Source organism: Vombatus ursinus, unplaced genomic scaffold (genome assembly GCF_900497805.2).
Source record: "Vombatus ursinus unplaced genomic scaffold, bare-nosed wombat genome assembly UNPS02000577.1, whole genome shotgun sequence".
Taxonomy (NCBI): Eukaryota; Metazoa; Chordata; class Mammalia; order Diprotodontia; family Vombatidae; genus Vombatus; species Vombatus ursinus.
Genome location: NW_020940355.1, coordinates 28,890,215 through 28,912,207, shown reverse-complemented (window position 1 = coordinate 28,912,207; position 21,993 = coordinate 28,890,215). Strand labels below are relative to the sequence as shown.

The 21,993-nt window shown below is 37.5% G+C and overlaps 1 protein-coding gene across 1 annotated transcript in view; it reads right to left on the bottom strand.

Moving 5' to 3' along the window:
* Nucleotides 1–21,640, bottom strand: part of CNBD1 (cyclic nucleotide binding domain containing 1) — a 519,625-nt gene extending 497,985 nt beyond the window's left edge. The window contains exon 1 of the mRNA XM_027870893.1: nucleotides 21,562–21,640. Coding sequence (XP_027726694.1) covers nucleotides 21,562–21,640 — 79 coding nt within the window. The remainder of the gene's footprint in view (nucleotides 1–21,561) is intronic.
* Between the last annotated feature and the right edge of the window lie 353 nt (nucleotides 21,641–21,993).

The following is a 21,993-nucleotide window of genomic DNA, read 5'->3' as shown; positions in this document are numbered from 1 at the left end:
TCTAGTTCCTCTGCCTCTTTAAAAACCAGCCTGCTCTTCTATAATTCTCAGTTTATAAATTGTGGAAGCCTAGCTTGCAGAATCTTAACCATAACCTTGGTGGTATGTAAAATGAGCACAATTGTCCAATAATTTGAACATTCTTTAGAATTACCCTTCTTTAGAATTGGGACATAAATTGATCTTTTCTAATCCAGTGGCCACTGTTGAATTTTCCAAATTTCCTGGCATATTGAGTGTAGTACATTTATAGTATCATATTTTAGGCTTTTACATAACTCAACTGGAATTCCCTCACCTCTACTAGTTTTATAGTTGGCAATGGCCCACTTGCATTCATTCTCTAGAATGTCTAGCTCTAGATCAGTAACCACACCATCACGATTATTGGTGAGGTCAAAATCTTTCTCGTATAGTTCTTTTGTATATTCTTGCCACCTCTTCTCAATTTATCTGTTCTGTTAAGTCCTTGCCATTTTTGTCTTTTATCATGCTGACTTTTGCATGAAATATTCCTTTGGTATCTCTAATTTTTAAGAGATCTCTGGTCTTTCTCATTCTATTGTTTTCTTCTATTTCTTTGCACAGCTTATTTAAGAAAACCTTCTCATCTCTCCTTGCTATACTTTGGAATTCTACATTCATTTGGGTGTAGCTTTCCCTTTCATCTTTGCCTTTTGCTTGTCTTCTTTTTTTCAATTCTTTGTAAAATCTCATCAGACAGCTATTTTACTTTCTTGCCCTGCTTTTCCTTTGAGATATTCTTTGTTGTTGCCTCCCATACAATATTGCAAGCTTCTGTCCAAAGGCACTCTATCTACCAGATCTAATCCATCGCATCTGTTCATCACTTCCACTTCATATTCAACAGGGATGTTGTTTATGTTATACCTATATGGTCTGATGGTTTTCTCTACTTTCTTCAACTTGAGTCTGAATTCCGCAATAAGCTCATGATCTAAGCCACAGTCAGCTTCAAGTCTTGATTTAACTGCCTGTATAGAACTTCTCTACTGTTGTCTGTAAAGTATATAATCAATCTGATTTCAACATTGACCATCTGGTGATGTCCATGTGTAGTTTTAGGGTTGCTGAAAAAAAGCTACTGACTCTAGCACTAAATATTATTTTGTCTACCTTATTTTTTATTTCTATATATAATTTATAAACATGTAAGTATGCATGTATGGGAATGCTTACATAAAAAAATCTTTTATGATAAAAATCATTTAGCAACAACTGCTTTGTTCCTCCCATGTATTTATCCATATAATTTCCACTCAACTGAAGTATCAGCTCATAAGCTTCTTCAGAATCATCCATATAGTATAGGACAGTTCTGGCAAGTAATGAACATTCAACTGAATTAGAAGATTTTAGCACCAGAAAGGAATATAGGACATAGAATGATGCAGCTAGAAGTAACCTTAGAGATCATCTAATCCAACCTCCTCCTCTTATAGAAGAGAAAATCAAGGCCCAGAGAAATGAAATTATGTGATCAGGGTCACAACTAACTGCTAGTTAACCCCAGGCAATTAGTAGTATAGTGGTTTGAGTGCTGGTCCTAGAATGAGTGCTGGTCCTACCCCTCAGTGTTGTTGTGATGATTAAATGAGATAATATATGTAAAGTATTTAGCACAGTGCCTGGCACATAGTAGACATTTAAGAAATGTTTATTTCCTTCTTTTCTTCCTACCTTCCTTCCATTCCACTATGCTAAACTGAATAGAATTCATTCTACGTGTAGGTCCTATATTTCGGCTTGATATCAGGATACCATTTAAAAGTGGAATGAGCTATTTAGGAGGCAGTGAGTTTCTACTCTCTTGGAAGTTTATTAACCCCTTTGGCAGTCTGATAAAATCAATTCCAGTAAAACCCTTCTCTGATTAATTTTTTTTTAAGTTATTGGAGGAAATTCTAAATTAGAGTGAATGAAACTAAAGATGTCATATTTTCCCCATAGAATTTCACCAACCACCTGAAATCTGGTCCATGGATTCTAGTTACTACACGTTTTCAAGTCCAGAATGGATGGCCACTTGACAAGTATATCATCCAGTGATTTGGAGCAGCCAGATGGTGTAGTGGATAAAGTGGGAGATTTGAAGTAATGAAGATCTAAGTTTGAATCCTGCCTTCAGGCCCTTTTTAGCAGTGAGATCTGAGGCAAGTCACTTATTCTCAGTCTCAATTTCCTCAAATTTTAAAATGGGGATAATAATAGCACCTACTTCAAATGGCAATTTTGATGATAAAATAATACTATATATATATATATATATATATATATATATGAAGTACTTCACCAACTTTACAATGCTACATAAATGCTAACAGCTACAATTACATTTAGCTTGTTCAGGTACAGGGTTAACTGGATGATCTTTCAAGATTGCCTTCCCAATCTGAGATTCTGACTTTTGGCAACTTTGAGAAAACACTTGCCTGGACATTTTTTATCCCACTAAAATAAAATGCTGAAACAAGTGCCCCATACGTTAGCATAAGATCACTGACATGCCAACCAAGCATTTGAGAACCCTCATCCTTCACCTTTAGAATCTGGACTGATGGCTGGACTCCAGCTTTGAGGATTCAAAGAACATCCTATCAACTGAGGATTCCTCCTTCTAGAGTCCAAAGACAACTGATCTAGTCTTGGTGGGTCACTAAGTTCCCTGTAAGACATTTAATTCAAATTCTAATTTGAATTAGTTCTATTTCAAGTAGTAATTCAAATCTTGCCAGAAGCTCAGCTGCTAGAGACAGCTTGAGAACTCTCCAAATATAGTTACAAAAACCCTAATAATTTGATTGAGCCTGGTTGCAAAATCAATTTTCAGTCTAAGTATCGAAGTGAAGTATTCTATTTCCATGTTCAAACCAGGACCCTCATCATAGAATCACAGGATCCTGTGATTTAGAGACCATCAAATCAAACCTCCCATTTTAAAGAAGAAACTTAGGCTAAGAGGTTAAGCAATTCTCCCAGCTGGTAAGTGTCTGAAAAAAGATTTGAACTCAGATCTTCCTAACTCCAAGAGCAGTGGATAGATAGAACACAAGAGAGAAGAGAAGGCATGAATTTATAAGCATTTTCTGAGTTATATGATACTTGCAACCGTGCCAGAGTAAAGCAGTTCAGTTCAATGGTGGTCTGTGTGTTACAGGAAAAAAAAAACCAAACAACCTATTATCTGTGGTTCACCACAAAGGTCCCGCAAGTCAGTACTTAAGAAACATCTAACATTTTCCTTCACAATTCTCCCTTTTTCAGTGCCCACTCAATTCTCATAACATTAGAGAAGGCAACTCTAATAGACACTTCATATCATGTTACTGTTAAGGAGACAGAAAACACCTATGAAATGTTCCTTTAGGTAATTGCTAGGCTGGATGTCAACTTACACTAACATGGCCACTATCAGTCACTCCTGTGGCCTGGAAATACTCCTTCTTACCTGCACTCTTTAGGATATACAACATAGTATACCACATCTAGATATCCAACACATACACACACACACACACACCCCTCACAGGGTAAAATTAGGACCTGGAAATCCTTGATAGCACACAGATTCTCAGCTGGGTTGGTACATCCCAGAGCACTTCCACTGCTCACTGAACAGCACCCCAATGAGGATTTCCATATTCTGTTCCCACAGAATTTCACTGACAAGCTTAATCCGTAGTAGTACCCTACTGACTTTACATTATATACCTTCAGTGTAAGCACTAGCCCTGAATATAGCTACACTCCTCTGAAATTTCTTTGAAAGAAAAAAAAAGTGCCTAGACACTACACACATAGTCATATAGAGAGTATGATCACAAGTCATAATCAGGTTTTATATAATCCACAAGACAGGAAAAAGACCCATATAGAGCAATTCCTTGTAGGTGCTCTGATCAAGAGGAAAGTTCCTTGTTCTTATATGCTGTTCTTTTCCTTTCTCTAAACTGTGCTAAATTGTGGCTGAAAACGTCTTAACTGAATAAAGGAACAGTGTGAATAGTTAAGTAGATTCATTTGTTAACATCTAGAAGTTTGTTTATACCTACCACAGGTATAGTATAATATTCTAGGCTGTCCCTTTGGTGATCTGGATCTATATCAGGATTTATGAGGTACTTTGTTCTGAAAAGCTCAAAAGGACTTCACATTCACTACTCCTATCATGAATAGAAACAGGAGATGAAAAATTCAAACAGCAGATAACATTAAGTGACCTTATCCAAAGTTTCATGGTCAAGTTTAGACTAGATCCTATGTCTCCTAATTCCCAAGCATTTCTTTTTTTTTCTTTTCTTTTCTTTTTTTTTTTGCTGGCTAACACAAAACTTTTAAGTTTTATATACTTAAAACTGTCCTCTTTATTCTATCTCCACCTGCTGAAATACTTATCAATTAAAAAATCAATAAGCATCTCTTAAGCACCGACCTACTATGAGCCAGGGACTATGCTAAGGGTTGTGCTTGGAGTCACCAGCTTCCTTCAAGTCTTGGCTAAAATCCCACCTTCTGCAAGAAGCTTTTCCCATCCTCCTTAATCATAGTGCTTTCCCTCTGAGACTGTCCCTAATTTACCTTATATCTGTCTTGTTTGCACATATGTGTATGCATGTTGTCTCCCTCATAGACTGTAAGCTCCTGGAGGGCAGGGCCTGTTTTTGCCTTTCTTTGTATCCCCAGAGCTTTGCACAATGTTTGGCTCATAATAGGTATTTAATCAATGCTTGTTGACTTGATTTAACTAGGTGTTGATGATACAAAGACAAAAATGAAGCCATTTCAATGTTCAACTCAGATGCCATTTATACAAAGGTTTCCATGATTCCTCCCAATTAGCGAGTATTTTCCTTCCTTTTTACTTTGAATGATATTTTGTATTGCAATTCCAATTCAGTCCAATTAAACGGTCATTTATTAAATACCTAGTATATGCAAGACATTATATGAGACATTACAGATACAAAGACAGAAATGAATAGGTATCTGTATACATATTTTAATGTGTCATTAGACCGTATGCACTCTGATGGTAGAGATTGTCTTGTTTTATCTTTGTATTTCCTCTAGTCTGTAGTTCAAGATTCAATACATAAAAAGAACTTACTAAAAGGCTACTGAATAAAGTCATTTATTCCCATCCTCATACTCTATAATCTTGTGACAATGGCTCCCTTGCTACCCCACACAACACTCCGTCTCCTGACACTTCATCATCTTTGTGCTGGCTGTCCCCTGTGCCTGGAATGCTCCCTCTCTTCACCCCCTCTCCTAGATTCTCAAATCTCACCTACAGGAGTCTTCCCAGTGCCCTTCTATCTGTTAGTGCCTCCCCTCTGAGGTCATTTTCAAATTATATTGTATAAATCTTGTACACGCAATTATTTTTTGCATATTGTCTCACCCTTTAGAATGTGAGCTCTTTGAGGACAGGGACTGTGTTTTTGCCTTTCTTGTATCTTCAGGGCTTGGCACAGTGCCTGGCACTAAATATTGCCATATGTGCTACTTTTCCTTGCTCCAAAGAAGGGATAATGAATTAGTCCATTATGCATTTCTAAAACTTTTAGAAGTTTACTCAATGACTGGATTCTAATAATAAAGCATTAGAAGTTGACAAACCCAAATTAATACTGTTTTAAATTCAGGTTTCTGAAGGATGAAATTTGACTTTATATGAATCCTTAGTGGTCTAAAAATTAATCTGCAATGACAGATGCCACTTTCTAAATATGAAATTGGAATATATAAAAATTTATAATGAAAACCGATTACTATACACATAATGATTTAAATTTAATACATTTTAAAAGACTGATTCTAATTAAGTCACCTTTTACCTATACAAAGCAAGTAGTGTATGAAAGCAAAGCTGTCAGATTCTTTGGTTCCACATGGACTAATCCTAGAAATGATCAAGTTGATAATTAATACAGGTACCAACAATACTTTTACTGTGATAATTTTTCTGCAATATAGCATTGCATGGTGACCTGATTCCATAGATTCCATAATCACTTAACTTACTGACTTCTTAGACTTGGAGAATTAGAAAAGAACAATAACCCACTGTAACTGAGCACCGAAAAGGAGTAGGGGCAGGAGCCAAGTTGGATGTCTCAGTGATTTGGCTGGGCTACAGCTGAAGATGCCAAAGAGACAGCATAGTGTAGAAGGAGAAGATAGCTAGCCTCAGAATTGGAAGATCTGAATTCAAGTTCCAGGTTTGCCATTAGAGCCAATGTGACCATCTGCAAGTGTCTTAACCACCTTGAGTCTGTTTCCTTATTCACAAAATGAAAATCATGCATGTACTCTCTTTCTTGCTGGCCGTGTGGCTTTAAAAAGGGAAAAAAACTATCATTTATAATTTAGTGCATTCATGAGCTGCCATCATTTGATGAGGTTGAAGATAGCAAGAAATCAGGAAAATAGGACTCGTAGGATCATTTTACATACTAGCAGACATTCACAAACCACCTATTCCTACCAGCTTTATGTCTTCCACAAATTCAATAAACATGTTGTTTATTTAAAAAATTAAAACATTCAGTAGCACCTTGCTAAAGAAAGATCCTTTGGGTACTCTATTCACAGGCTTCCTTCAAGTTGACATCAGCCTATTGACACCTAGTCTTTAGGCATCATCATCAAAAATTTCTGAATTCGTCTAATTGTGGCATGTCATCTACTCCACACTTTATCATTTTGTCAACAGGGATAGCACAAAAGACCTTATCAAATGCTTTGCTAAAATCTCAAATGAAATAATGTATGTATACTACTTTGCACATTTTAAAGCAAAGTATAAATGTCAGTTCTAATTTTTATTATATCTACAACACTTCTCTGAGCTACTGGTCTAATAATCTAGTCAAGAAAGAAGATGAGGTTAGTGTAACATGATTTGTAATTGGGGAACACATGCTGTTTCTTATTGATCACTGATTCCCTTTCTAAATTCTCCCAAGCCATCCTTTTAATAATACATTCTAGAATTTCTCCAGGAATAGAAATCAAGTTTGTAAATGTTCTTCCTAAAATATGTCAAATTGATTTTCCTAAAGCAGAGATATGATTATGCCAATCCCCTCCTCAAGAAGCTCTAATGGCTCCTTCTTGCCTCTTGGATAAAATACAAAATCTTCCATTTAGCATGTGCTAAAGCCCTTCAAGACATAGTTCCATTGTAAACCGATCCAACCATTCTGGAGAGCAATTTAGCACTATGCCCAAAGGGCTAGAAAACTGTGCATACCCTTTGACACAGCAATACCACTTCTAGGTCTGTAGCCCAAAGAGATCATAAAAATGGGAAATGAACCCACATGTACAAAAATATTTAGAGCAGCTCTTTTTGTGGTGGCCAAGAATTGGATATTGCGGGAATACTCATCAATTGGGAAATGGCTGAAAAAGTTGTGGTATATGAATGTAATGGAATACTATTACGCTGTAAGAAATGATGAGCAGGTGGACTTCAGCAAAAGCTGGAAAGACTTATGTGAACCGATGCTGAGTGAAGTGAGCAGAATCAGGAAAACCATTGTACCCAGTAACAGTCACATTGTGTGATGACTGACTTTGATAGACTTAGCTCTTCTCAACAATTCAAGTATCTAAGACAACTCCCAAAGATGCATGATGGAAAATGCTATTCACATCCAGAGAAAGAAATGTGGAGTCTGAATGCAGATTGAAGCAGAATATTTGCTCTTTTTGTTGTTGTTTTGTTTTGTTTCTTCTTTCTCATGGTTCCTCCCATTGGTTCTAATACTTCTTTACAACTTAACTAATGTGAAAATATGTTTAATATGAATGTATATGTAGAGCCTATACCAGATTGCACACCATCTTGGGAGGGGGAGAGGGGAAAGAAGGGGAGAAAATTTAAAACTCAAAATCTTATGGAAGTGAATGTTGAAAACTAAAAATAAATGGTTTTTTTTTTAAAGAAGACATGGCTCCAAGCTAGTTTTTTGGGCTCAGGTCACATTATTCCCCCCTTATAAAATCTGTATTCTAGACAATCCTATGCACAACATTCTATCTCTGAATTCTATGCCTTTGCACAAACTGTGCCTCACACGTAAAATTTACCCCTTCCTCAATTCCACCTCATGTAATTCCAGCTTACGTCAAGGTTCAGTTCAAGTGCCCATCTCCTACACAAATCCTATCCTGTTTAACCCAGTTATTATCTCACTCTCCCCCATCAAATAAAATACTTTGCATTTGTTTTCTATATTTTATTATTTTTTAATTACATATTCCCCCAGGTGAACATATGCTCTTTGATTTCAATTTAATGTCATTTGATTTTTTTGTCTCTGTGTCCCCAGTGTCTTGCCCAGTGCCTGGCCCCTTGTAAATGTTTAACAAATGCAAATCGAATTGAATCTTCCCTCATCCCTCCACTACCTCTATTTTCAGTTTAAAACCTTTTTGAGCAGGTCCTCAAGTCTCTTAAGCAATATAGTCTTGCTGGCTCTTATTAGATGTACCCTCTACTTGGCAAAGAGATTTCTGGATCATGCCACAGTTCAAAAATCCAAAATCTAATCACTAATTCCATCTTTTTTTAGTATCTGTTTACTACTAGAATAGTTTGGTGGAAAGTTTGGTGAGAAGAATGGTTTGAGGAAACAGTTTGGATTATAATGATAATTTTTTTAAAACCCTGGGTCTAAATCCTAGCATCCCAGTGCCCAGGATCACTTGTATGGCCTTGAGTTAGTCACAAAATCTCTCTAGGCCTTTGTTTCCCCATTTTTTAAAAGAGAGTACTGGACTAGATTTCTAAGGTTCCTTCTAGCTAAAGCCCAATGATTCAGGATTTCCTCTCTCTTTAAAAGTCTCTAAGATTGCTTCTAGCTCCAGGGCTACAGTCCCATGACCTTTTAACCTCCTGACCCCAGTAAGATTTCTTTCTGTTTAATCAAAGCCCATTTCTTCTTAGTTTGTTCTCTTAAAGAATGTCTTCCTTTATTCCCTTCAGTTGGAGCTGGGCTAAAGGAAGAAGTAGTTTGTCATTGTGATGGAGTGACTGGAGAGTAATTACTAGAATAAGCCAGCACTTGGCAATGATGGTCATTACAAAGCTGAGATAAGGCTGCCTAAATGTTTAGTGGCTGCAGAAACTAAAACCCAGTACCCAAAGCCAAATCGATCAGTGTTGTACATAAGTGCTTATTTGTGAATTATTATATTGTGAGTTAATCCATGCCCCCAAATGGGCCAGTTTGTTATACTTGTGTGGTATATTAATTTCCTCTGCATATAGAAGGAATAGTATGCACTGTTTTGTTTAGTAGTAACAAGATGACAGCTAGTAAAAGATTTTGGAGGGTAAAGTGATTTAAATTCCTCAACAGAACCTGATATCTATTCAATTGCAACCTTGAGACTGACTATGAAAGAAAAAAAAATAGATATAGTTTAAAAGCATGGAAGCAAAAATACAATTGTATTAGTTACCAAAAATGTGACAGTGAAGCAATTTGTATATTGGGGAGCAGTCAGTATCATTCTGCCTCTTCTCTTAGCTCCACATTGGCAGGATTGAAATGAAGAAAAGTGGCTACAGAAAGAAACCCACTCCACCCCCCAATGACTTATCTGGACCCTGTAAAAACTATCTTTGGAGGTATAAGAAAAAAAAAATCAAGGTTTTGACATTATTATTCATTATAAACCTGTTCAGCAAAATTCTCTTAAAGGTACTCCCATTCACCCATTGGGCTTTATTTAGTCGTCTGCCACGCAATGTTAATAGAGTAAAGTGTGACCTCTAGTGGAGATAAATGATTTGCATTGCAATTAGATTAAAATATTTCCTGTTTATAAGCCTCTACAAGAGCCCAGGATTCATTCCTTTATGAAGCGATTTGATCAAGATATGCTAATTCTTAACACTAACCATGCAAAGAACATAAAAGACTCTGTAGGGCAAAAAGAGCATCATGGTTAGAAAGTTATCAATAAAAGGAAATGGAATATAAATGTGTCATCTACAAAAAGAGTCCCTTCTTTTTTTCTTGTTCTAGGAATCATAGAATTTCTGAATCAGAAAGAAACTCAGGCCATCCAAGTCTGATCCATAAAGAAATGGCTTTTACAATATCTCTACAGATAATTATCCAGCCTCTGCTTAAAGTAGTGAGGAAGAAGCCACTACTTCATGAGATAGCCTCTTATTTTTCTTGTGGACAGCTCAAATTGTCAGGAAGTCTTTCTTTTTATCCTATTTCTCTGTAGCTTTCTTCACTGCTCCTCCTTCTGTCCTTGGAGATCAAGCAAAGTTACCTTAATTCCTCTTCCTTCACGAAGAAGGACTTTGTAATCCACATTCAGGACAAGAATAACAACAAAGGGTAGGTTCACTGCTTAGGGAAAGATCACATAATATCAGCAGCTGAGAGAGAAAGAAGTAGAACTAACTTTTTTTTCTGTCAAGTACAATGTGCTTTGTAAATTTTAAAGCATTGTTAAAAAAAAAAAAGTGAGTTGCTATTGCTGCAGGGCTATTACAGTGAGCTTCATTTGTCAACAGCTGCTCTGCTTGGCTTTAGCTCCATCTCCTCTTCATCATACCCTGCCCAGGATAAACTCATCATCAGGAAATTTATCCTCATGGAGATTGCTTCAGCTTACTACTCACATCTCAACAGTACCCTCAGTGGCTTCTGCCTGGTACAAAAAACTTTCCCCATGCCCTTGCTCTGTAAGGGGCTTAAGATCCCAACATCTCTTCATTTGCCACCAGCCGCTCTGCTTGGTTTTAACTCAACCATCATCTTCGTCATACCCCCTTGCACAGGTTCCCTGTGGCACTCCCCCTACCCCAATTTTTAGCTTCCTTTTGTGTATCATCTTCCCCTGTTAGGTTGTAAGCTCAGTGAGGATAGGGCCTGTCTTTCTTCTTATTATTTGTATCCCTAGCACTTAGCACAGTGCCTGGCATGTAGTACTTAATAAGTAGGCACATAATAAATGTTTATTATATCATAACTTCACACTGGAAAAAGCGGAACAGATACTCTTAAGAGACAATTGAAACTGGAAATAGTAAGACAGCCCCTAGCTACTTTAAATGAATTCAGTACCCTCATATTGAAGGAATTTGCAGGTGTTATTGTAGGTTTCATGTTGCAAATTGCAGGTTGCATGACTCTCAGTGATTTTAAAGAATCATGGAGAATAAAAAGGTGCCCCAGAAAACTGCAGGTCGGCAAATAGCCCAATTTTCAAAATGGTGAAGAAGACCGAGGCTACAATCTTTACGTTGGTAAGCTTGATGTCTATCCAGAACAAAGATCTAGAATGAGTCACTGAATAGTAGGTTTGTAAGCATTAGGAAGAAAAGTGATGATAACTAGCCCTGGCACCAATTCAATAAAATTGAGTCATGTCAAAGTGACTCCCTTTCCTTTTTGGCAAGGTTACCAAACTTACCAGATCAAAGGAATGCAAAAGAAAAAGTAAACTTGTATTTTAGCAAAGAATTTGATTAAGAGGTAGTTTGTCACACTAGATAAAGAGCTGGCCTTAAAACCAGGAGTACCTGATCTAAAATCCTCCCTCTGAGCTATACTAGCTGTATACATTTAACATTGTCAGGATCCAAGACCACCTTGCTCTTTTTAGACACCCTGTTTTCCAGAGCTAAGGCCCAGCAAGCCCAGAGCTTGGCATAACAGCACTCACCCTCTGAATAAACACTACTGCAACCAAAACATGGAAGTGATGATCCCTGAGCTTGGACAAGCACCAACAGGCCCAGACATGAAGCCCTGCTATGAATGCACTTTTTGTCACTAGACAACCTTGCCTCACTGTTGCTGTTGTGCCTCACCACTGTTGCTATACTACACTGCTTGGTTTTTTGTTTTGTTTCGTTTTGTTTTGTCTAGCCACAAATATATAAATTAAGGTTTAGCCCCACTGCCTTGGGTCTCCTACTAGAGGATAGTGTGTCTAATTTCTCTCCCCCATTGGAATAAAGAAAGTTTTTTGCTTTTAATCTGTGTGAGCTCTGGTATTTTTGGAGTTAAAATTGATTTTAAAACCTCTGTGACTCTCTGGTCATTTGTAGAATTGAAAATGCAATATGTATTTTAGCAAATTGTCTCATCCCCTGGGCAAGTCACAATTTCTCAGAGCTCTCATAAAGCATTCTAAGATTATAAGTTCCAGGGAAGTTTCACTGGTACCTTGGTAGAGGTCTATTTCTGTATCTATGAAATCCAATCTCCCTACTCAATAATGTGTCACACGGCATTATCTAGAAATTACGGAAAAGTGTCAACTAGTCATCATAAAAGTGGGTAGATTTAACTGGTTGAATAAATGTATACATATTAGTTGTTCAATGTCCACCATGAAGGAAGCTTCTAGCAATGCATGGCAGTTTTGTCCTTGGCACTTTCTTGGTCAACATTTTCTCTAATGATTTGGATGAATTCATAGCTAGCATACTTATTAAAATTATATATGACACAAATCATCACACAAATTCCAGGTTGTATGATTCTTGGTGATTTTAAGGAATCACAGAGAATAAAGAGGTGCTCCAGAGGACAAGATGTAGGCAAATATCCCAATTTTCAAAATGGTGAAGAAGACCTATCATTAAGATTGATGTTTATGGGGGATAGAGCACTGGCCCTGGAATCAGGAGGGCCTAGGTTCAAATTCGACCTCAGACAGGTCACTTAACCCCAATTGCCTCACCAAAAAAAAAAAAAAAAAGATTGATGTTTATAGAAAACAAAGACCTAGAATGAATCACTGAACAGTAGGTTGGTAAGCATTAGAGCAGCTAGATAGCACAGTGGATAGAGTGCCAGATCTGAAGTCAGGAAAACTCATCTCCCTGAATTCAAATCTGGTCTTAGACACTTAGTGACCCCGGGCAAGTCACTTAACCCTGTTTTCCTCAATTTCCTCATCTGCAAAATGAGCTGGAGAGGGAAATGGCAAATCACTCTGGTATCTTTGCCCAGAAAACCTCACATGAAGTCACAAAGAGCTGGATACGACTGAACACCAACAACCATTAGAAAGGAAAATGATTGCCTGGAAAGCCAAGCTAATTCATTTGCTGACAATTATCATCCAAAAAGATCTTTTAGGGGTTGGCGGTGGAGGGAAGGGGGGAGTCATATGGGCTTAAAAAAATTGAATAAGGATCTATAATCTTGCATTTAGATTCCAAAAATAAAATATCAACATGAACAGGATGGAGTACACTTGTTCTGCCAGTTTATGTGAAAAAGGCTTGTGTTTTATTTGCAGGCAAATAGGATAAAACCACACAGGGAAATGGCTGGCCCCAAAGTTAACAAAACCATAGGCCATATTAATAGAAGTATAGTGCCCAATAATGCTTTGATGCTACATTTTAAGTATGTCAATTATATCATTGAGTGAGTCCAGTGGAGACTAACTTAAACGGCAAAAGGATTTATTATTATATGAGGAATAGTTGAAGGAACTGGGAATATTTAACCTGGATCAAACAAGGCAAAAGAGCCATCTTCAAATATTTGGATGATTGGTCTGAAGGAGAGCATGGAATAAAAAATTCAGAACAGGAAGGGAACATGGAAATCATCAGATTAAGTAGTATGCTTAATATGTTTCTTTAGAGAGGCAATGGAGTGCTGGACTGGAGGCAGACATAGTCCCCCTTCTGACATGAGTTGTGTTATCATGAGCAAGCCATCCTCTGTGAGCCTGTTCGCGTATCTGTAAAATGAGTATCATAATACATACCCCATTGGAATATAACAAAGCTTAAATCAGGGGAGGTAGAAAATAGTACAGGGGAAAGAATTCTGGATACAGTCAGAAAGACTTGGATTCAGATCATTTATCTTATACTTATTAACTATATGGCCTAGGCAGGGGTGGGGATCCTGTGGCCTTTTGTCTAGCCTTTTGACTGACTCCAAGTTTTACGGAACAAATCCTTTCATTAAGGAGAATTGTTCTGTGAAGTTTGGATTCAGTCAAAGGGCCACACTTGAGGACCTAAAGGTCACACATGGCCTCAAGGCAGCAGGTTTTCCACCCCTGGTCTACAGCAAGGCACTTAACCTCTTTCTTCCTGTTATTCGTCTCTAAAATGAGGATGTTAGACTAAATGACCTCTAAGGTCCATCTCAACTTTAAATCTATGGTTTAGACAACATAATTTGTGAACCTTTAAAAGTTCTACGTGAATATCAGTTACTATATTCAGAAGACAGAAGTAGAACCAGAGAAGCAGGTTTTCACTCAATAGAGGAAAGAATTTCCTAATAATTAGAGCTGTGAATGGGCCATCTCATAAGGAGGCCTCTGAGCAAAGGCCACTTAGGAATTTTGTAAAGAGGATTCCCAAATGTGATAGAGCAGTGTTTCTCAAAGTATGGTCCAAGGACTCCTGGGGCTCCCCAAGACCCTTTCAGGGGGTCCATAAGGTAAAAACTGCTTTCATAATACTAAGATGTTTTCATTTCTAACACAGTAAAATATTCATAGATAGAATCCACATAAACAAAAGTTCTTTGGGGAGTCCTCAATCAGAGGATCTTGAAACCAAAAAAGGTTTTAAGAATCACCAGTAGAGAAGTAAACTATATGACCTCTAAACTTTATGATGATTGTGTTACCTCATATGTCAAAAGGTCAAAAATCAAATTATCTCAGCCCTTATAACTTCTTCTCCTCGTCTAAATTAGCTCATGACCCCTTAGAGACAGATCTATAAAGAATTAAAGGCTCCTAGTGCAAAGAAATAACAACCCAGAGGCCTGGAAAAAAAACCTGTAGACATGAGTTTTGAAGAATTATGGAGTAGAGTGAACCTTTTCCGAAAATATATCTCCCAAATATGACCTTCTTTTCTCTTTTTCCTCTGTTTGGTTTTGAATTTTTATTGTTTGATTTATTTCACTTAGCTTCTTTGCCTTTTATTATCCGTTTTTGGTTTCTTATCTCGTTTACTCATTTTTATTTCCTCCATACCTCCCCCCAAACACACACACACACACACACACACACACACACACACACACACACACATTCAGGTTATTCAATGGTTCATTAAACTGACATGGTCCTGTATTCCCATTCTCACCAAGCCAACTGCTGACATATTTCATATTTGCAACTCCTTACACCACTAAAAAACAGAAGACTTTTCGAGGAACAAAATCCCTGGAGAAAAAAAAGGAATATTCTTAGCAGTCACAGGACCTAGAGCTGGATAACATTAGAAAATTCCAGCTCATTCCGAAGCCCCTCCCCCCCCCCCCCCCCCCCCCCCCCCCCGCCAATTTTACAGGTGAACTGAGTGATACAACTTGCCCAAAGTCGTGCAGATGATAAGAACCAGAACCAGGATTTGAACTGAGGCCTTCTGATGACAAACCCAGAGCTCTTACTACTATTCTATGAATCTTCAAAGTATTAGAACTTAGAAAACATTTTTTCCCTTTTGCAAACATGAACCAGGCCTGGGCCCAGAGACAACAAAATCGAAATACAGGAACAAGGGATTTATCTGTATTCTACTTCCCTGTATAATAGGGTTCCTGCCTTCATGCCTGTGTCCCTCGGCCTCTCTGACAATTGAGAACCACCATAGTGCATCTAGTAATGACTCTGAACTCTGTATCATCCGTGGAAGATCGTTAGCATTCTCCCTTCTTCCCCAGGCAACCAATGGTCAGAATGTACAACACAGCCAGATTTGAGTTATCCTTGAAGAATAAGTCTAATCAAGCAACAAGAAACTACAGATCTAACGTTACCTCCTTTATGTTTCTGTTCTGGGTCTCAAATACAAAATGTACCTCAGGTAGAGCAGGCACCTCTTCGTATTTGGAAATATTAATGAAAACCAATGAAAGATTACTACCTGAACCACAGAGATGTGAAAGTGGTTTCCACCACTCAGTTCCTAAAGTTCTAGGTGCAACTTCCTACAGTCTCCAAAGAAAAGAGAGAGGAAAAAAAGCCCTTCTTCATCTGCCTAAGCCCACCCTAGGCTGGGAATCAGCTAGCAGCAGCCAGTGAGGCATGTGTATACCTGATTCAGGTGCTATTTCACCCAGGTGGACCTCAGACTGTGTGGGGTTTTAACCACTTCACTTCCAGAGCAAAAGGGAGGTGTTATTTCGTACCACACAAGGAAAAAAAATGCTTTGTCCGGGACCTGCCAGGCTGCAAAGATTTTGGGGGAAGGGGAAGGGGAAGGGCGGCCACCAGAGGACAGAACTTAAAGGATTAGAAGACAAGTTTTTAAGCCGTAAATTGGCACAGCTGCTTAACTACTTGGAATGCCTCTGAGCATGAAGTATATGGGTAATGAGGCAGCACTAGCTGGGCCTTTGGAGAGGTATGATGTGTTCAGCTGTTCCCCTCTCTCATCACAGAAAACAATAGAGCCACCCAAAATGACATCTTGCAAAAAGCCCTAGGGATCTCTACCACTTAAAATGTAAAATGCCTAAGTATTTCAAGTGGAGGAAAGGACTGTGCTCTGTTTTGTTTTGTTTCGGTTTTAATGTTTAGAAGACAAACAAGCTATCAAGGCAATTCCCTGCTCTAAACAGACAAGGATATTTATGCTGTTTTGTTTTCCTTATCTCTTAGAAACATCCTTCTTACTTCTGTTGGCTACACCTTAGCTCCTTCCCATGCTTCTCTTTTTTAGAAATCAGGCTTAGTCATATTGGAGCTCAACTTGTTTATTCAAGATTTATTGGTGATCATTGTTTCAGCGCTGACTCCAGTCAGAGTTTGCTGGGTTCTCTTGCCCAGATTTTTATGGGGCTATACCTACCTGGGAGATGGAAAGAAAGCTGTTGGTTTTAATGGACTTAGCACAAAAACATAGCTATTGAGCAACCAGGGCACATCTCCAAAGAGAAGTTCAGAAAAAAGACATCAAGAAAGGTTTCTGAAGAGAAGTTAGGAAAAATGTACCCCTGATCTTCATGGGGTCCTAATATAAGTCTGAGTTTTAAGTTGTTGGAGGGTTTTTTCTCATTTTTAAAACATTCCTATATTTTGAGGTCCATTGATAAATGTTGAAAATGGGAGTGATGCATTACTGAACAACCCAATTCCAAATTAATCTGATTTTTCCTAGCTCAGCTACTGTGAGTGAGAGAGACTCCTGGCTGAAAAATAATTTTATTGTGATTTTCTTATAGTTGTCCTTATAATCCAAGGTGTTTAGTTAAAGCCCAACTAGTCTGACCAATCTCTGTTGTTGACAGCTGTGGTTGTGTGGGTAAAACACAATATTTTCAAATTATATCCAAAGTAAATTTCCTTAGTAATGATAAAAATAAATTTTAAACTAGAACACGCAAGAGCTCATTTGGCAAAGGACTTTATCTAATACATCTCATGGCATAGATAGAATACAACATTCAGAAATTTTTCATACTTATGTTTTTAATTTTACACATATCAAATAGAATATTTGCTGTGAGAGATTATTTTATCTCCTGTTCTAGAAGTACTTAAGAATAGTTGGAGTCACCATCTAGATATTTGAGAGAATTCACTTTCCATATTCACAGTTAATTTCCATTGAACAACAATAAAGGAATGGTTATTGACACTTCTTAAACAGCCCTAATCACTGAATAGGGGTTGCCTCAGTCAAAGTGAGAACTCTGAAAGACCTTAGTTTAGAAATGCCAAGCTCTCCCACTAAATCCTGGGCCATCTCCAGTCATCCTGATCAATATCTGGCCACTGGACCCAGATGACTCTAGAAGAGAAAGTGAGGCTGGTGACTTTGCCAAGCCCTTCCTCACTTAAATCCAATTGACTTGCAAGTCATGGCACCATCTGCCTGATGTCATGGTCCTCTTGAAGAACGAAGGACAAACCACACAACAATGTGCTGGAGCCATCTGAACCATCTAAAGTGCTGATTGTTAAATTTTCAATGTGCATATTTACACCACGGAAATCAGCAAATTACAAATCAGGGCTTGATTTACTGTTTTGTTGATTGTCCAGATTTAAGAAAGTGCCAACAACGCTTTAAAAGTGTCATGAGTATTTTTTTTCTCAAAGAGATAATTGTTAAACATTTATCAATTAACCCTTGGTTACTAAAATAAAAACATGGATACAACTGACCAATCCACCTTTGAATTCATGATGGGCATTACCTTTTTGTCTTCATATCCTCCAGAGCCTGAAATACAACAGATACTCAACAAATGTTTTTTTGACTGATTGATTAACAAGAAGAGGAACTCTACGAAGTCTGAGGTTGAGTGAGTTTCCTCATCTATAAATAAGGAGACCGGACTAGATGACTTTTAAGGCCCGTTCCACCTCTAAATCTATTATACTATATATGATATGCATAAAAGGTTAAAGAGAGCAAATTGCAAAGGGTTCTGAGAGAAGGGAGGCAGAATTCTCATAGCCTTTAAATGCTACAAGGAAAGTCAGCCCATAAGTTATAGGAAACTCTTGAAATTCTGAAGACATATAAAATTTTGACACAGAGACAAAGGAAGCAGTTTCTATCAAAAGGGACATATATACAGAGGAAAAACATCTATATAATAATAATTATAGATAATATTTATATAATACTTTGTGTCAGGTACTATGCTAAACACTTCACAATTATTCTTTTATTTGATCCTGACAACAACTCTAATAGGTAGGTGGTATTATTATCCACATTTTACAGACAAGGAAACTAACAAAGGCTAAGGAACTTGCCCAGAGTCACACAGCTAATAAGTGTCTGCGGCTAAATTTGAATTTAGGTCTTTCTGACTCCAGGCCCTATACTCTATCCACTACACCACATAGCTGCCCTATCTGTAGATCAGTACGAAGAAAAAAAAATAATAAAGGATGAATACAGACCTTATAGCAATAGCATTGAAGCCCTAAACCTCAAAATAAGCTAAGGATATGAATAATGTCAAGTGCACCAAAAAAGGGAAGGGAAGGGTAAGCTATACTGGGGAAAAGGTGATCAGAGAAGAGATGGAACCAATTCTAAGAGAGGATTGGATAATGATATCTGACCCCCCAGAGAAAGACTAGGACAACTTATTTCATATTGCTTCTGCTTCTCTGTTTCAGAGAATAATCCTTGGACAATGATCTTTGAACTTCCAGAAGAATGGCCCAGAGGGAGTTCAGACCCAAGATAAGATGCGAGCTAACAAGAGAGCATCTCGCTACCCGTAAGGATTTAAAGTCCAGATAAATTTCATAACAGGGTAACAAAAGCTCTAGTAGAATAATGAGGCACTATTAGGAACCTCAAAGATCATGGAGAATGGAAAAGGACTCATTGGACTGGAGAAGAGATATAATTCTTTTTCTCACAGGGTTACTAGACTAGTAGATAGGAAGGGAATTCCAAGCAAAACATTCAACAAATTTTCTTACCCTAGTCTTTTGGACAAAATGAAGAAATGTAGGCCAGACAATACTGCAGTTAGGAGGATTAGGAATTCAGTGAATAGTTGGACCCAATGAGTATTCTATAATGTTTTGAAATCACCTTGGAAGAAAGTCTCTAGTAATGTATCCCAGGTAGGTGTGCTGAAATACGAGCTATTTGACAATTTCTCATGATTAGGATGAAAGGCATAAATAGCAGACTTTGTAAATATGAAAATGATTCAAGGTTGGGAGGATTAACTAAAATGTTGGCTGATCCTTGGGATCCAAAAAGATCTTGAAAGACTACAGTATATGTTAAACTGAATCTAACATGATGGAATTTTTCTTCTCTCTACTTCCATGGTTCCTAAATGAAATTTAACATGGATAATTAATGCAATATTTTCTACTTCAGTTTTTTTTCAAATCAGCATCATAGGTATAATATAGAGAAGGTATTATTAAACAAGAGTTCATCTGAAAAAATCCTAGGGATTTTATGAACTTCAAGCTCAACACGAATCAATAGTATGATATAACTTTCAAAAAATGCTAACTCAAAATTAGGCTGCCTTGAGAGATAGATAGTGTCCAAAATAAAGGAAGCAATAAATCCCACAGTTTTCTGCCATGGACAGACCCATCTGAGATATTATGTTCAGTCCAGAAAGCTACAGTCCGGAAAAGACATTGAGAAATTGAAGAACATCTAGAGTGTGACAAGTATAGTGTCAGTCATCAAGCAATCAAACATTTAAGAGCCCTACTACATGCCACACATCTACACAAAAACAAAAATGAAAAAGTTCATACCCTTACAGAGCTTACATTCTATCTAGTGAAACAACATGTCCACATATGATTATATAGTAAATCCATAAAAATAAATGAGGCAATTTGGAGGTTTGGTATCTTGGGCCCCAAAATCATGCCATGGGAGAATTGATTAATTTCGATTCAACAAGTATTTTTTCAACCTCTACTAGGTTGTCAGGCACTGAGCTCATTGCTAGGGATACAAATGAAAATATATATCTATATATATATATAGATATATATATATATACACACACACACACATATATATACATATATATGTATGTGTATATATAATGTCCCCAAGGAGCTTACCTTCTGCTGAGAGAAATGGCATGTACACAAAGAAGTAAACATGAGATACATACAAAGCAATTGGAGGAGGGAAAGGACTAAATATGACAAAATTGGGAAAGATCTCACATAGGTCATGGCACAAACTGAGCCTCAAAAGAACTAGGGTTTGCAAGAGGTAGAGAAGGGAGAGTGTTCCAAGAATAGGGACAGCCTAAGAAAAGATGGAAACAGGAGATGGTATCTCATGATCAGAGAACAGTAGGATAGATTCACTGGAATATAAAGTAGCAGTAAATGTAATCAACCTGAAAAGATAGACTGGAGCCAGATTGAGAAAGAATTAAATGCCAAAAGGACTAGTTTTTATTTTCACCTAGGGACAGTGGAGAGCCACTGAAGTGTCTTGAATAAGGGGAGTAACATATTCAGACTGTTTGATCCATATCAATTTGGGAGTTCTTATTGAAGGAAGAGGGAATGTCTGTTACTGAGAGGAGGGTTAAGAATTATTCTACTTAGCCATAGAGGGAAGAACTAGGAGGAATGCATGGCAATGACAGGGAAATTTAGGCTTAATGTAAGGGGGAAAAACTTCATAAAAATTAGAACTATCCAAAGGTGGAATGGGCTTTTTGGAGAAATGGTGGATTTTCTTTCACTGAAGGTCTTAAAAAGTTTAAAAAAAAAAAGTCTCTACAAATGTGAAACCTGAAACTTAGAAACGAAAATTAATTATCAAACCATGTGGTGCAATAAAGGGTAACACTGGAATGGGAGTCAAGAGGCCTACTCATAACTAAATGTATACATCCAGGCATTTTATATCAATTCTGTACTTAGTTTCCCCTTATGAAATGATTAGGTTGGATTAGGTGGTCTCTATGACCTTTTCTAGTCCTACAATTGTAGGAATTATCTGACTTGTAAGCCCTGTGATAGGCACATTAAAATAAGTAACAGATGAAGAAACCCCGCAAAATATCATCTACTCACTTGGTACACCTTGCGGTGGAACAGGTGGGATACCTTCCATAAGAGTCAGAATAGACTGGCAAATTGAGGAGAGCGGCATCTTGATTTCTGAGAATTTGTTCTATAGACAAACAGTCTGAATCTCAAAGGCAAAAGGATATCACTTTTATTGGTGACATCATAAGTCAGAATTCTCAAAGGGGCCTCTGATAGGCTGAGCCTTAGTAATACATTTTTCTTATCTCACTGAGTGGCTCTCTAGAAAATAAGAAATGGTTCAGGAAGAATTTTTCCATAGTCTGGTCTAACTGTGCACCAAGTTATTCATGCTTCGAGAAAAAACATGAAATACAGGACAGCAAGCATGAAGGCCTGATGAATAACTAGTCCCACGCAGGAGTGGAGTAGGTAGCCATAGTCTATGTGTTATCATTTCAGATGCACCTGAAAAGT